General features: G+C 49.3%; 1 protein-coding gene across 1 annotated transcript; it reads left to right on the plus strand.

The window, feature by feature from the left end:
* The first annotated feature begins 4573 nt into the window (after positions 1-4573).
* On the plus strand, positions 4574-11626 carry Des (desmin). The gene is made up of 9 exons (XM_026390454.2): positions 4574-5246; positions 6148-6208; positions 6314-6409; positions 6515-6676; positions 6847-6972; positions 7580-7800; positions 9028-9071; positions 10580-10662; positions 10866-11626. Exons 1-9 carry the CDS (start codon positions 4672-4674, stop codon positions 10905-10907), a joined length of 1410 nt encoding a protein of 469 aa, XP_026246239.1. The 5' UTR covers positions 4574-4671; the 3' UTR covers positions 10908-11626.
* Positions 11627-16572: the final 4946 nt, after the last annotated feature.

The following is a 16572-nucleotide window of genomic DNA, read 5'->3' on the forward strand; positions in this document are numbered from 1 at the left end:
CACCCGCCGCCCCCCCCCCCGCCTTGTTTTTGGTGTGGTATTGGGGATTCAACCCAGTGAGCTCTATAACTACTCTACATTCCCAGCCCTTTTAATTAATTTATTTATTTTATTTTGAGACAGGGTCTCATTAAGTTGCTCAGGTTGGCCTTGAATTTACAATCTTCCTGGCCTCAGTTCCCCAAGTAGCTGGGATTACAGGTGTATACTACCAGTTCTATACAATCCCTTGCTTTTAAAAGGGTGAATGATAGTCCATTTCATGTAATATCATACTTTGTTTATCCATTCTTCCGTTGATGAATATTTGGGTTGTTTCCATCTTTTGGTAATTGTGATGAATGCTGATATGAGTTATGGTATACAAATATCTGTTAAAATCTCTGCTTTTAATTCTTTATTGTATATGCCCAGAAGTATAATTACTATATCAAATATAGTAATTTTATGTTTAATTTTTAAAGAAACTGTTATTTTGTTTTCCAGAGTGGTTGTACCATTTTATATTTCAGCCAGCAATGTGCAAGGGTTCCAATTTCTTCACATCCCTCCCAACACTAGTTATTTATTTATTTATTTTTGTAATAGCCATCCATATAAAATATAGTGAGTATAAAATGGTAGGTACTTCATGGTGGTTTTAATTTGCATTTCCCTAATGATCAATGATGCTGAACATCTCATGTGCTTACTGGTCATCTTTACATTTTCTTTGTTGAATGTCTATCCAAAATCTTTGCCCATGTTTTTGAATTGGGTTTCTCTGAACTGGTTTTGTCTTCAAAACCATTTAGGTCTCAAAAGTAACCTAATCCTTGCTCAATTTGCAAAAATAAGTATATTTCTCATAAATACATATACTAAAGGAAAACAATATAAGTTAATAAATCAGAAGCAACCAACAAACTTACATAATTAGGGAGTTTCCCATTTGAAAGACAAAATAAAGCAGCCATACAGCTGTAACCAATCAAAGGCTTTATTAGCTTTCCTTTTATATTTGTAAACACCTCCTCCTCTCATTCCTCCATGGACCTCCTGATCTCCTTCTGATTTGGAGCTGCTGAATTCACTAATCACTTTTGAAAAATGTTTTGTACCTCAGTTTACTTACTTTCTGTCAATGATAACCAGGGGTGGCAAGGAAGGGAGATGGGGAGTTATTTTCAATGGTTGTGGAGTTTCAGTTTGGAAAGATGAAAAAGTTCTAAAGGTGGCTGATGATAATGATTGCACCACAGTACAAATGTACTTAATGCCACTGAACTACAAACTTTAAAATGTCTAAAATGGCCAACTTAATTTTATTTTTTTTGTATTTTTCACCACAATAAAGAAATGAATCTCTAACAAATATGTTCATTGAAAAAAGCTTTAAGTTGGGCGAGGTGGTGCACACCTGTAATCCCAGCAGCTCAGAAGACTGAGACTGGAGGATCGTGAGTTCAAAGCCAGCCTCAGCCACAGCGAGGTGCTAAGCAAATCAGTGAGACCCTGTCTCTAAATAAAACACAAAATAGGGCTGGGGATGTGGCTCAGTGGTCAAGAGCCCCTGAGTTCAATCCCTGGTACCTCCCCCATCCCCCCACCAAAAAAAAAAGAAAGAAAGAAAGAAAAAAACTTGACTCAGAACAGTATGTAAAGAATGTTTTTTTTAAAGGGAGGGTTCCATATACAAAATGTGCTGGTATATATGTCAAGCATCTCTGAAAGGCGACACCAACAGACGGTCCAAGACTGGTTGTCTCTGAGGAGAGATACCGAGTGGCTGGGGGTCAAAAATGCGAAAGAGACTTACTTTTGACTTCATACCTGCTTGTGCATTTTGTGCCATGTACATTACCCAGCCAGATAAATGATGATGATTTTTAGTGTGCTTAGTCCTTAGTAGGCCCCCCTGGGGAGGCTGAACTCTTATTCCTGAGGTGCTGTCCCTCTCAGAGCATGTTTTGGAGTGCTCCTCTTCCACCTGCCTTCCAAGCCCAGGGTGTTGTTTTGCTGCCCTCCATGGTAGCAAATCCACAGGGTGGAACTAAACTTTGGAAACCGTCCCAAGTGGTTCAGAGCCAAGTCTGGTGGTTGTTGATTTTGACTAGAGAGTAGATGACACAGTTTATTTATTTGTTTTCTGCCTCATTTCACCAAGGAACTGAGGCCTCAAGCTGGTCAAAAAGCCAATTGCCTTATGTGGTCTGGAGACTATGTGCTGAGAGGAGTCCCAGAAATGTCCTCAGTAACATCATAGAAATGGGTGTGCAATCTCCTACATGGATTAGTTGGGTTCTTTGGGCTGTAAGTGACCAAAACCAACACCGAGGACCAGGAGAGCTTAGTAGCCTAAAGTCAGGAAGGACATAAAAGGTGCTGTGAAATCTAAGGAAAGTCCTGAGCGGGAAGCAGAGTCCCAGGCGCTGGAATTGAGGACTACTCCTCTCCAGGTTTCTTTGCCTCCTGCACGTAGACCTCTGTGTCTCCCTACACCTCCCAGGGAACAGGAAACACCCACCACTCCAGGCTCTAGCTTAATAAATCCAGTTCCAGCTCTAAATTCCAGGATGGTCTCTGATTGGTCCTGCTCAGGGCCCATTCTTGAGCCAATCACTACAGTCAAAGGGATGCAATAATAGGACCAACTGGGATCAGAGTTACATATCTGGTCTTTGGGGTGGGGGTGGGAGGTAGGAAGGAGGTGCAGCATTTGTCATCAAAATAAAGGGATGGGCAAGAAAAGCTTACAGGCCTACTTTGAATGACAAGGACAACGGATGGTGCTGCCTGGGATGTGTTAAGTATCCACACAGCCTCCAGAATCCTCCAGGAGCATGCAGACTAGTTTGGGAGCCGAGACACAAAAATAACCACAACACAACAGCTTGCACTGACTCGAAGGTTGGATAAGAATATCTGGAACTCCCATCCACTTCATAAGCTTGTCTTGTGGATAAAAAAATTAGACACTTAATGTGAAACGGCTTTAAAAGACAGCAGTTACAAAGCCTTTCCCAATCTACCTGGCACACTGTTACCCAACCTGAGGCCAAAGCATGGCCCCACAGCCTCCTGAGCAACCAAGTGAGAAAGGGGTTGCTGGTCATAAGTATGAAGTGTTCAGTAGAGTGGTCCACTGTAGGTGGTCAGTACCTGTAAGGTATTGTTATTATCATTGCAATGTGTATTATTGTTGCCTGGGCCTCTTAATCCCTATCAAGTGGGTAGACTTGGCAAGGCTGACCAGCCCCACTCTATAGCTGAGGATCCTGAGGCTCTGAGAGGTGAAACTTCTAGAAACTGTTGCTACTGGAATTGGCAGGACCAGCCATGGTAGATAGATGGTAGGACCAGCTATGGGCTCCTAATCCAGGGTTCTATTCCCAGGGTCAGCATTCCAGAAGGAACAGGCTTAGGAAAGGCTTGAGTCCAGCAGGTGGAGGTGAGGAGACAGCCAGTGGATGGAGAACTGTGGGTGTTCTTTGGGGGTCAGCAAGTGGTTTTGCTGAGGGGGACTGTGAAGGAATAGGCAAGCCCTCTCTCGGGCTTCATTCCTGTTGGGGGCCAGACCATCATGAGGGTGGGATGTGACTGGGGCTTGTCAATCCTGGCTGTCCTCAATTTTCTGAGGCCTGAGCTTCCTCAGGTGCTGGGCCCCCACCCCCAGAGCTCCTCTCCTGCACCTTGTTCTCGGGCCCATGCATTCTCCTCTATAAATACCAGCTCTGGTATTTCCGGTTGGCAGCTGCTGCTGCCAGGGAGATGGCTGGGTTGACACACGGCTCCTGACAAAACACAAACCCCTGGTGTGAGTGGGTGTGGGTGGTGTGAGTAGGGGGATGAATCACAGAGGAGGTGAGGGGGACAAGGGGGCAGGAGCCAGGCAAAGTTGGTGCGGAGGTGGAACTACACTGCAGTTGGAAATGGAGAGTTCAGCAGACTCTCTGTGGTAATCATCTTGCCACCCCCCCAGCAGGGGGGAGGAGGAGGGCCTAGAAGACTCCAGAGGGAAACTGAGACTCAGAGCTAGAATCCACGTGCCAAAGGATATTCATGGGCCCGCCAGCTCTGGCCAGGATTGTTCTCTGCCGGCCAGGCACCCTCCCACTTTCCTTGCCTGCCTAGAGACCCCTCTGGTTTGGCCAGTGGACTCTTGGTGTTTCCCTGGACCTTCCAAACCTCCAGAGAATCTTTAGAAATAAGGTGACTTGGGACCTTTCTTGGGTACAGGCCTTGTCCATTCAAATGAGCCAAAGTTTCTCCCTGGAGAAAAAAGGGGAGCCTCAAACTAAATGGAAGTCTAGCTTGCTCTCTCCCTAGGGCAAGGCAGGCACCTAGAGGCGGCAGGGGGCCCGCCTCGGGTTGCAGGAGAGCTCATCACCCTGGTGAAGCTGTCGGCAGGCCTGTTTGCAGCGCTTCTCAGCCCCTCGCACGGCTCAGGGGCGCAGGCCTCTTCGGGGGAGCTGGCCTCCCCGCCCCCACGGCCAAGCGGCCGCCCTTTCCTGGCAGGACAGCGGGATCCTGCAGCTGTCAGGGGAGGGGCGGCGGGGGCTGATGTCAGGAGGGCTACAAATAGTGCGGACGGCTAGGGGCTCCGTCTCCCCTCTCTGCAACCACTCTCCAGCCGGCTGTCGGCCCGCTGCCTCCTCCGTACGCCCACCCAGCCTCGCCCGCGCCGCCACCATGAGCCAGGCCTACTCGTCCAGCCAGCGCGTGTCCTCCTACCGCCGCACCTTCGGCGGGGCCCCTGGCTTCTCGCTCGGCTCCCCGCTGGGCTCGCCGGTGTTCCCTCGCGCAGGCTTTGGCACCAAGGGCTCCTCGAGCTCGGTGACATCCCGCGTGTACCAGGTGTCGCGCACGTCGGGCGGGGCCGGGGGCCTGGGGTCGCTGCGGGCCAGCCGGCTGGGGTCGACCCGCGCGCCCTCCTACGGCGCGGGCGAGCTGCTGGATTTCTCGCTGGCCGACGCGGTGAACCAGGAGTTCCTGACCACACGCACCAACGAGAAGGTGGAGCTGCAGGAGCTCAATGACCGCTTCGCCAACTACATCGAGAAGGTGCGCTTCCTGGAGCAGCAGAACGCCGCGCTCGCCGCCGAGGTGAACCGGCTCAAGGGCCGCGAGCCGACGCGAGTCGCCGAGCTTTACGAGGAGGAGCTGCGCGAGCTGCGGCGCCAGGTGGAGGTGCTCACCAACCAGCGTGCCCGCGTCGACGTCGAGCGGGACAACCTGATCGACGACCTGCAGCGTCTCAAGGCCAAGTGAGGGCCCGGCGGCCCCAGACCCTCTTCCCCCGGCAGGGCTCCACTGTCAGCACACTCCTTTCCTGGCCAAGGTCCCCTTAATCCCCAGGTCCTTCGCATGTGCTCTCCTCTACACAGCAGATCTTAGGGATGTAGATCAAGGGATAGAAATCAGAGGCCCGGTGCCCTGTGGGCAGCTGGGAATCTAAGCTGCTGGGGGGTGGTGGGGCAGAGATGGACTGAGGAAGGGCTGGGGAATGGGGGTGGGGAGGGGAGTTTGGTGGGAGGTAGGAAAGCTGGGCAGGCTGAGAAGTGGGGGAAAGTCAGCAAAAACTCTCAGCTCAACTGTGATGAGGCCCTGGGGAGGGGAGGAGCAGGGAGAGGGGAGCTTGACTCCTGGGCCTCCCAGAGGCTGTGGCATCACAGGGTTAAGCTGAAATAGAGGGGGAAGTGAGCAGGAGGCCCTGGGTCTGAAAAATTACGGAGCACTAGTTAGTAGGCTCCACCAACATCCAGTATGAAAAGGCTAAGCATATTCATGGGTCTTGCTTCTGATATTCCAAATGAGCAGTCACCCTCCTGCCACCAAAGTCACAAATATTAATCAAGCTGTTACATGGGCCAGGGTTAGACTGAGAACCAGGAACCCAGAGGTGAATAAAATAGATACACTTTCTCACCCAGAGAGGTCACAGTCTTCAGGAACATAGACTTCAAGGGTGTGGCTACAGGACAGAGATTTGGCCACTTCCTGTCCCCCACCCCCACCCCCCATGGACCGGCCTCTGCCACTCCCTTTCTGGGCCTCTTGTTTCTACCCATCAGCCAGGCCTTCTCCCTCTGTCCTGAGTCCACTCCCTGATCTGTCAGTACTGGCAACTCTATCCCAGTAACTGTCTATCCTATCTGTCTTGGTCAGGCTGCAGGAAGAGATCCAGCTGAAAGAAGAAGCAGAGAACAATCTGGCTGCCTTCAGAGCGGTAAGCCCTCTTTGGTCACCCAGAAGTCTTCCCACTTCTGTCCCTCCTGAGTGTCCCTTTGCTGGACCTGGGTTATCACTGACCTTTATATTGGATCTCTTCCAGGATGTAGATGCAGCCACTCTAGCCCGCATTGACCTGGAGCGCAGAATTGAATCTCTCAACGAAGAAATTGCGTTCCTTAAGAAAGTACACGAAGAGGTACTAGGGGGTTCTTGGGTGATGGTGAAAGCAGATGGGAATGAGGGGGTGCCAGGGTCCTCCGGGGGGCCTGCAAGGGAACTGAAGCCCAATCACAACCTGCAGGAGATACGTGAGCTGCAGGCCCAGCTTCAAGAACAGCAGGTCCAGGTGGAGATGGACATGTCCAAGCCAGACCTTACAGCTGCCCTTAGGGACATCCGGGCTCAGTACGAGACCATTGCAGCTAAGAACATCTCTGAAGCTGAAGAGTGGTACAAGTCCAAGGTGGGTGGCCTGGCCCAGGGACTTGGGCACCTCTGTTCCCTCAATCCCAGTTTGGAGGTGCTGCTTGTGGCCACATCCATGAAGGAGGGTGAGCCCAGTGCCATGCTTCCTTGTCCACCCTATTTGCATCCTGCTTCTGCTTATCTCAGGGACTCTCTCTCTGCCCTCAGGTGTCCGATCTGACCCAGGCAGCCAATAAGAACAATGATGCACTGCGCCAAGCCAAGCAGGAGATGATGGAATACCGGCACCAGATCCAGTCCTACACCTGCGAGATTGATGCTCTCAAAGGCACTGTGAGTCTCCACCTACTTTCATAAACCCAGCCCATTTCTACAGCTCACACCTTCATTCTGTGACCTTGGATCTAGTAGAGACCCTCTCTGGGCCTCCATCTCAAGTCTACAACAGGGGTAAAACCAGATGGGTGGATTCCCAGTTGGGCACTAAGGATTCAGATGGTTCCTAGGACATCTCCCTGTGTAGGGGTGAGGGTAACAAACATAGATGCTCCTTTTTATGTTGTTTATTCTTTGAGTGTCCACAGAAGACTTCGTTTGAGTTTATGTTTTCCTGGCTAAGAAGCCTTTGACAACCCCTGGACATGACTCTCTGGAGTTACCACCCATCCCCAAGGCCATGTCTCTTTCCAGTCTGGCTGATGGGTAGAAACAAGAGGCCCAGAAAGGGAGTGGCAGAGGCCATGCCCAGGCCAAATCTCTGTCCTGTAGCCACACCCTTGAAGTCTATGTTCCTGCAGACTGTGACCTCCCTGGGGTTAGAAACTATTTTATTCACCTCTGGGTTCCTAGTTCTCAGTCCAAGCCTGGCCCATGTAACAGTCCTCCTCCCTGAGCATGCTCTGAGCCTGCTCTTGACCTGAGCTTCCCCTCACCCCTGCAGAATGATTCCCTGATGAGACAGATGCGGGAGCTGGAGGACCGCTTTGCCAGTGAGGCCAGTGGCTACCAGGACAACATCGCACGGCTGGAGGAGGAGATCCGGCACCTCAAAGATGAGATGGCCCGCCATCTGCGCGAGTACCAGGACCTGCTCAATGTGAAGATGGCCCTGGATGTGGAGATTGCCACCTACAGGAAGCTGCTAGAGGGCGAGGAGAGCCGGTGAGGAGCAAGGCAGACGCTGGGGGAAGGTTGCTGGGGGGGTCCCAGTCCTGCCCCCAGGGGGCTCCAGATCACCTCCATGAGACTTGAAAGCAAATTTATACGCAAGGCCACCTTTCTGCTCATTGCAGAGAATTAATCAAGGCCACCAGGGTAAAAAGTGATGTAATTAACAGCTTTTATAAAAAGAGAAATGTAAGTATTCCCTTATCCACCTTTAGAATTAAGAACCAAGCAGCATAAAATCATATTTCGCAATCAGTAATAAAATATTACTGCCAGTCAAGGGAGAGATGAAGGCAGAACAGGGAATGAGGATGAAAGGGAGGGGGGAGATGGAGACAAATGAGACAGGAAGAGCCAGAAAGCCTTGCACATGGGTAGGCTAAAAGAAGGGCTGAAGAAATTTGTGCACACACGCACACGTGCACATGCTCAAAGGAAAAGACACAGAGGATGTGCTACTAGGAGCACACCTCTAGACAATATCCAACTGGAAGGGACATGAGGGAACCTTTAGGGTGATAGAAATGTTCCATATCTGGAGCTAGACCAGTGGTTATGTGGATATAGGCATTAATCAACTCTCATCATTGTACACTAACGATCTGTCCATTTCACTGTATATAAATTTAGCTTTAAGACAGGTCAATTACTTCCAAAAAAAGTTACCCACTGATACTCATAAAAATTATATCTGAAATTTTTTTTTAAAAAGTGGCAGACATGTTTAGATATGGACTTACACATTAAGAGAGGTTTCAGGTTTTGTAGAATAACGTCTACCAGATGACCTTTTAAGGTAGCTAAAGGTGCATTGACTTTTCCCAGCACCAGGCGTAAATGGTCAGCTCCTGGAACTGGCCTGTCTGGAGGGTGGGCACACACAATGATGTCACAGCTGCTCTTCATACTCTTTCAGTGCCAGGAGCAAGAAGGAAATGCCGGTGAACTGCAGGGTGCAGAGAGGTTGGGTGTCATGCTAGCAGGTCAGGGTTGGAATGCGTGATCTTTCTAGAAGGGACAGTTACTGGGACAGCTAGAGTTGGGCTTTGGCCCCAAGCCCTACTGTAGGGGCAGTGGGAGTGCCGGGATCAGTGGGACTGGGATAGCTGAGGATTGCGTTTAATGAGGGTCAGGGTGAACCTTGATGGGTGGCCACAGGGAGAGACGGGAGGAGAATGAGAGTGTCCTTAACCCTTGGGGACTTGGTCTCTTTCCTTTCAGGATCAACCTTCCTATCCAGACCTTCTCTGCTCTCAACTTCCGAGGTGAGTGTGTGGTAGGTGGTGGAGGTGGGGTCATAGGGACAGGAGTCCAGCTTGGATACTGCCCAAGCCCACCAGGAGGGGAGGATGAAATCCTGGGGCTGGGCTGGGGCTGGGGCCAGGCCAGGGAGAGAAAGAGGCCTGCCAAGGTTAGGTGGGAAAGTTTGGGTAGAAACAGATGAAGTGCCTGTCTGGGAAAAAGAGAGAGGTTTTTATTAGACCAGGTTGTCTTATATTATATTAACCATGTCCCTTGTACCTTCAGAAGAATTGAGCCTCAGGAAACTGTCTCTGTTCTAAATCCAAACTCTGGAAGTACCAGGGGTATCTCCGGGGACCTAGAAGTAGGAGCATCTCCCCTTCTCTGGCCAGAAGGAACCCACTGCCCATTGTCTGTCTGGCATGTTGCCAAGTACTCTCTGACTATTTGTTGAGAACCTCCAGTTTACTGGAGCAAGATGTTGGATTCATGTTTGAAAAAATGAAGCCAAATCTTAGCAAAGCCAAACAATGAAAAGAACGAGCTCTTAAGGCATTCTGCCATCCTAACATCAGTAATATGCAGATCGAATGGCTTTCCAACCCCAGAGAGCAGAAAAACACGCTTTAATGATACATTAGGAAAGCAAGTCGGAGTGCTTGGCAGCTTCTCCTTTCCTAGATCAAACCTCTTATATCTTCGATGTTCATTTCCATCAGGGAAAAAATACACGCCCTGCTCCACCCAGTTAGAACGTTCATCACAGGCTAGTTGCTTGCTAAGAAGTCTTAGGAACGTCAGACTCATGATACCAAGGACCCAAATTTGACTCTCTCTGAAACTCAGGACCTTTCTTTTTAGTTAGTTGTTTATACAGACAACAAGTGTGATTTTTTTGCATTTAAAATCATTTAATGCCTTTTCAAATCAATACCTCTGTGGTGATGATAGGAAAAGTCTCATTGTCACCATTTCACAGTGAGGAAATTGAGGCACAGCAGGGCAATGATTTGGCATGATGTAACATGACTGAGTCCTGTTCTGACTCACTTTCATTAAGACATCAAACTGCTCATCTTGTCCTAAAGAGGGCTGGGCTCCTGCAGATCTTCCAAGAGGGTGCCTCCAGACTAAGCTTTGGGGTTCTAATGATCTTGGAAGAAGAGAGTCCCAGGACACAAACTCTTGTAGGGTTTTCCTGGAGCCCAGGGAGGAGAGGAAGCCAGGAGCAGTTGGGAACATGAATGCTGCACCTGGATCTTGGGGATCCCCCACCCTCCAAAACCAGCACACATGGTGCTACCTGTTGACTCCTAAGCCCGTTTCAACCAAGACATGTCCCCAAGATCCATAGGGTCACCTTCTGGGTGCTGGGCTTAAGGACAGGTGCTAGTGTCTAGAAGTAAAAAGCCCATCTTGGGGGATGGGAGTCTTCCAGGACTTTGGTTGCTGTAGCCAGAGGTAGGTGCCCAGTCTGATGCAGCCCAGTCCTGGACTTGCTCAAGCTGAGTGTGTGGTGGATCTATTACAGAAACCAGCCCTGAGCAAAGGGGTTCTGAGGTGCACACCAAGAAGACAGTGATGATCAAGACCATTGAGACCCGGGATGGGGAGGTGAGTGGGTTCTCTGGCCCCTCATTCTTGGTGGAGACTGCAGAGTAACTGGGGGACTGTCAGCCAGGTGTCTTCTACCAGCTCAGCTGGTCCAGGGCCCTGGCTGGGGACAAAGCAGGTACTGCCACACAGTGGTGGGGTGCATGGGGCTGAGACTCCTCTTGGTCAGCAGTGGGCTGGACTGGGCTTCTCTTTCTTCCCAGGTCGTCAGTGAGGCTACACAGCAGCAGCATGAGGTGCTCTAAAGCCAGAGACCCTCAGACAACATCCTGGCCCCCTCCTCACCGCCTCCTGAAGCCAGCCTCCTTCCATCCTGGGAGCCACACCCAGCCACCTTCCTCCCTCACAGCCCCTGACCCTTCCTCACTGGCCACCCCTCCTGGTTCCCATCCTGTCCAGCCCCAGAGAGCTCTCCAGCGGCCTTTGTGGACCCCATGATGAGTCCTAGCTGTTGGAAGAGGGTGAGGCTGGCCCAGGGCTGAATGGAACCAGCTGGAGTGGTGACCCTACCCTCTCACCTCTGTGACCTCAGGCTCTAGTCTCTGCTTTGGAAAGGGCCCCAGAGCAGGGCATATGGACCCCGAAGTGTCAGGACAGAGCCCCATGGACCCCCACCCTCAGCCTGGGTCAGAGAGAGAAAGGGCAGCCTCATCAGAAAGCCAGGCAGAGGCCAGGGCAACTGGCCCCTGAGGAGTGTGAGGGGCCTGAGCCTGGCCATGCCCTCCTCCTTCCTTTCCCTAGCGCAGGGTGGGCTTAGAAAGCAGGGGCTGCCAGAGGAAACCCCCGAAGGTGCTGGATGTGGGAGCATGAGATGCAGAAGGAGAGAGGGTGGGTGAGATGCTGGAGAGGAGAGGAGAGGAGAGAGGCAGAGAGGGGCTCAGGTTGGCAGGAGGACGCCACCTCCCCACGCCTGCCCCTCCTGCTGCAGGGGCTCTGAACTGAAACAATAAAGAGATAAGCACAAGCTGCCATGTCCCCTGCTGTCCTAACTATCTGGTCTCCTGGGGCAGGAGGTCTAGGGCCCTGTCACACCAACCATTACCCTGAGATGGACCATGCCACCTTCTTGCCCATCCAGACTGTCCCCTGGGCCTCCCAACGCTGCTGTATGTGCCCAGCATAGGGAGCAGGGAGCTGGGAGCAGGGAAGCAAACAAGGGGCTTTTGTTGTCGAACTAGAAATATTTCCCGGTAGGTTGTGATTCCTGGACTAGCCCCTTCTGCCCATTATCCTACCTGCAGGTGAAGGTGGGAGGCGTGGCTGTCCTCTTGGAAGGAAGCCACAGCTCCCTACACACTGGCTCTGAAGGAGGATGTTCTTGATCCCTTCTCCAAAGAAGCTTCCAGCCTCTTCATTAACCCTACCCTGTCTAAGACTGTTCTATGACAGGGTCCAATTCAGGAAAAACAACATTGTTCAGAAAAATGCAAAGATCTGACTTAAGAAGGCTAGATACTCTAAAAATGTCAGTTCATCCCACCTTCTTCTATAATTCCAGTGCAATGCAATGTCAATTAAAATGGCAAGGGGACATTTTGGGAGAATCAGGGAAGCTAGGAGGGGGGAATATAGGACATATGGGGAAAAAAAGGAAAATCATGGAATAAAACATTGAAATGTATTATGAGGCTAGGATAATTCAAAAATATGTTAACAAAGAGTTAATACACAAATAGTAATAGAATAAAACAGAGTGTTTAAGTGTTAAGATCCATAAACATATGAGACTCTAATATATGTTAGGGGAGTCAATTAATCAATATAAGGGGAAGGCTTAATTGATCTGTATGAGGTTTAGGGAAAATGAGTAGCAAGGGTGTTGGAGGGGGACACGAAGGCTGCCTCTCTTTTTACTCCTTCCAAATAACATATTCCAGGTGGATCAAAGATTTAGGAAACTTGTTGGCTCCATGTAGGCCTCAGGCTTTAGGTTGCCCCTCCAACTTTGAGGGACTATCTTTAAAGGAAATGGCAAGAGGGTGAGATCCAAAAGATGATAGACAGCCTATGGGTGAAATAAACCCAATGAGGTTTTAGTCTTAAGTTCCCGACTCTGTGGCTCCAAACTGGCTTTTCTAGAAACTTCCAAAACCTTTTCTGGAAACCCTGCTTTTCTCCCCTGCTTTGAGGCAGCCCTGGTTCACAAGTTGCTCCCTCCCTCCTTCTAAGAAGGCCCCTTTGACAGGAGGAGCTCTACTCCAGGTCCCCACCTCTGCCACAGAGGACGTGGTCATTCCTTTGCCCCCGTGCTCAAATGGGGTGAGCCCTGTAGGCCTCGGAAATTCTCCAACTAGCCTACAGAAAAACTCCACAGCTCTCAGGAAACACAGAGCCAGAAATGCCATTTCTAGTGTCTTCACATTGGGCAGAAGAAGAGGGATGGGCATGGGGCTTCTTATCCTTGAAACTGTGGGGGCCCTGGAATCTCAGCCGGCCTCTCTGTGAGGGAAATTCTTGGTTGGGACTGGGCCCTGGTGGATAAGGAGGGGAGATATTTGGAGACATTTCTAAAGCCTTGATCCTTCTTTTCCTGAATGAGTTATGTGCACCCAACTGTCCCACAAACGATAAAAGGGACACACAAATCAGGGAAGGTTTTGGAGGCAGCCCCCATGCCCCCCAAAACACTTGGGTACAGACTAGTCACTAGGGTAGAGGGAGGGTAGAATCTTAGACTCTCAGGGTCAGATCTCAGAAATCCCCTGGATAACTCTCCCAGTAAGAAATCTGCTTCCCAAGCCTCGCCGCTGCCTCCTTGATGGTCAGTGAGCTGGTCCTCTGCCTGCCTGGCCACGGTGTCAGAAAACTCCCCATTTGCCCTTCTTCTCTTTACACCTGTCTTCTCTAACTGCTACCCACCTGTCCTGGAGGAAGACAGAGCCACCCTTGGACTCCCAGGGGAAGCATTCTCTGTGTAGAACCTTCCAGACCTGTCCCCCTGGGACCCAGGGAATGGGCAAAAGAAGCCAAAGAAGGCTTGGTTCTCATGTGGCTGTGTGCATACAACCAGACACTCGGTGTCCCCTGCCCCTTCCACACACACCCCGTCACCTCCATGGCAAACCCCTTCCCTGCACTTTGGGGTGCTCTAGGGTCATCTCAAGACTCTGAATGAGGAAAGAGAAGGGCTTACAGAGGACTGACCAGTTAACTTCCCACTGAACCCAAAAAACCAGACCCAGGCCAGCTCCTATCCCATCTGAGGGGAGGGAAGGAGGATGGTGGAAATGGATAGATTCCTGTTCCAGAAACCAAGGGCCCCGTAGACACTTTCCCTCTGTCCATTCTGGCTGCCCTCTCAGCCTTGTCCCTTGAGGCTCTATTCATCCCCCCTCTGACTCACTACAAGCTCACCCAGGGTACAAGTGGAAGGTATTTGTGACCCCTGATTCAACACCTAAATTGTCAGTAACCCAAGGGTAGGGTTTTAATCCATCTTAGTCACTATTCTATACAGAGTACCTAGAAGAGTGCTTAGTACATAGTAGGTATTCATTGAATGTTTACATACTTCTTGAATAAATACATACCACTTTTTTTTTTTTTTTTTTACATTTCTTGAAGTTAAATATTCACCGAGAAGGACTGATGGTCCCACTTCATTCATTGATTCAATGAACACATATTGAGATTTTCCCACGTTAGTCACTTGGTACACAATTACAATGGAAAGTTAGTGCCTCATAGCCCAGAGAGGTGGGGTGACCTGCCAAGGTCACACAGCAGAGTGTAGCAAAGAAGGACCAGGCCCTGGGCTCCTTGACCTCTGGAGCCTAGATATCTTTCCATGACACCACAGACTTGAGATGGAAAGCCAGGGCTTTTTGGCAGCACACACACCCAGCCTGGCGCCAGGCAGCAGGGTACTGTGGGGCCCATGCTGAGGGACAGACAAGTGCCTTCAAGCCAGCTGCTCTGGGTGACTGGCCTGGCCAGAACCTGACTGCTTCCAGCTGTCTCAGTTTTTGTGGGCTCCTCCAGGAGAGGGCACCAGTTGCACACCAGGGCCTGTGCCCTCCCCACGCAGGCCGGCGGATCCTTGGATGCAAGCCAATTCATGCCCCAGCTATGGACACAGGCAGGCAGGAGACAAGTCATGTTCCGGGCTCTGTACCAGGCCCTTTTAAATAGTTAATATTCATTTTAATATTTAATATAATATTTGAATACCATCACAACCATGTAGGATCATGTAATTCTCTGCTCAAAACACTGAGATGACTTCTCATTTCTCTAAGAATAAAAATGCCATGGCCTGCAAGATGCTAGGCCATCTGGTGCCTGCCAGGTGTCTGATCCAGTTTCCTCCACTTTGCCCTCACTCTCTCTAGCCTTGCTGGCCTGCTGGCTCTTCTGGGAGCCCATGAGGCATATCCTCACCTAGCCTGAAGCCATCTTTCCCTGCATCATTTGCTTGCTTCCCCCTTCAAGATTAGCTCCAATGTTCCAACTCCACCCACCTTATTTGAAAGAACAAGCCCACCTCATATTCCCACCCCCACTCAAAGTACTTAACTCCCAAAATACTTATCTCCTTCTCACGATCTTCACAATTTCTTTATGTCTGTTGAATGTCTTTTCTGGACTATAAGCAACCTGGGGGAAAGGAATCCTTATCTGATTTGTTCACTGCTATAGTCACAGCTCCTGGAAGAGTGCCATGCACACAGTAGGAACTCAAAAATATTTGTTGGATAAATAAATTCTGAGTTGTGCCACTCTCATTTTGCAGATGAGGAAACTTGAGGCTTAGAGATGCTCAGGATCATCTGGTCTCCTTATTCAACTAACTGACCAACCAGACAAGATTCACAGGTTACCCACAACATTCCACATGATTGTTTGAGGCATGGGGTTAGGAAGCTTCAGGTTTACTTAGCTTTTTAAAACAGTCTCTATTCCTTTGTTCTCGATATTCTGTTTGCAATGTTTTCTCCCACATTTTTACCTTTTTAGAATTCAATTTACATTGTAAAATTCAATTCATCATCAGTGGTTGCTTGGGGATGGTGGAGGGGGTGTGGTTGACTACAAAGAGGATTCACAAGCAATATTTAGGGTGGGGGAACTGCTCTGTATGGTCCTGGGGTGGTGCAAGTATGACTCCATGCATTTGTCAAAACCCAACACAAAGAGTAATCTTTAATATATGCAAACTACAAGAAAAAATTATTCCTCAAGGCTCTTAATCTCTATGGATATAATTCAGTATTTAAATTGTTTCTGCTGTACTGTGCTATGTGGTTTTGACTTCAGCATCCTAGAATGAAGGAGGGGATGAAAAGGTAAGGGCTAGAGTGCCTCTCCCATCCTCCAAATGACTTGTGGATTCTTTCAGTCCCTCTCTGACTTCATCCCACAGGCCTCAAGGTCAGGCCTGGGTCTCTCATTGACTGTTTTTTTAACCTTTGATTTTGAGAAATTATTGATTCACATGTGATTGTCAAAAATAATATAGTGAGATCCTGTGTACCCTTCACCAGGTTTGCTTAGCAGGAAGGTAACATTGGTATAGTCCATCCACCTTCTTCAGGTTTACCAGTTTTACACACACTCTTAGGGTATGTGTATGTATGTATACATGTGCACATGAACATTTAGTTCAATGCAATTTTATCACATCTGTAGATTCATGTGACTGTCACCACAGTCAAGTTACAGAACTGGTCTAGCACAAAAATCTCCTTTGGATTTTTATTTTACGTATTTCTCTGCAGTGCTGGAGGTTGAATCCAAGGCCTGTGAATGCTATGTGAGCACTCTACTACTGAGTTATACCCCCAAATCTCCTCAGAACTTTCTATTTATTTATTTATTTTGGGATGTCACAGATTGAAACTAGAGGTGCTCTACTTTTATTATTATTATTATTATTATTATTATTATTATTATTATTATTATTTTGATACA

This window comes from Urocitellus parryii, chromosome 1, assembly GCF_045843805.1.
Source record: "Urocitellus parryii isolate mUroPar1 chromosome 1, mUroPar1.hap1, whole genome shotgun sequence".
In the NCBI taxonomy this organism is placed as follows: Eukaryota; Metazoa; Chordata; class Mammalia; order Rodentia; family Sciuridae; genus Urocitellus; species Urocitellus parryii.

Excerpts from the sequence above, each read along its gene's own strand:
- Des (XM_026390454.2), top strand. The coding sequence starts at position 4,672 with ATGAGCCAGGCCTACTCGTCCAGCCAGCGCGTGTCCTCCTACCGCCGC. Across the intron at positions 6,209-6,313 it reads ATCTGGCTGCCTTCAGAGCG|GATGTAGATGCAGCCACTCT; the intron begins GTAAGCCCTCTT and ends GATCTCTTCCAG. Across the intron at positions 10,663-10,865 it reads TTGAGACCCGGGATGGGGAG|GTCGTCAGTGAGGCTACACA; the intron begins GTGAGTGGGTTC and ends CTTTCTTCCCAG.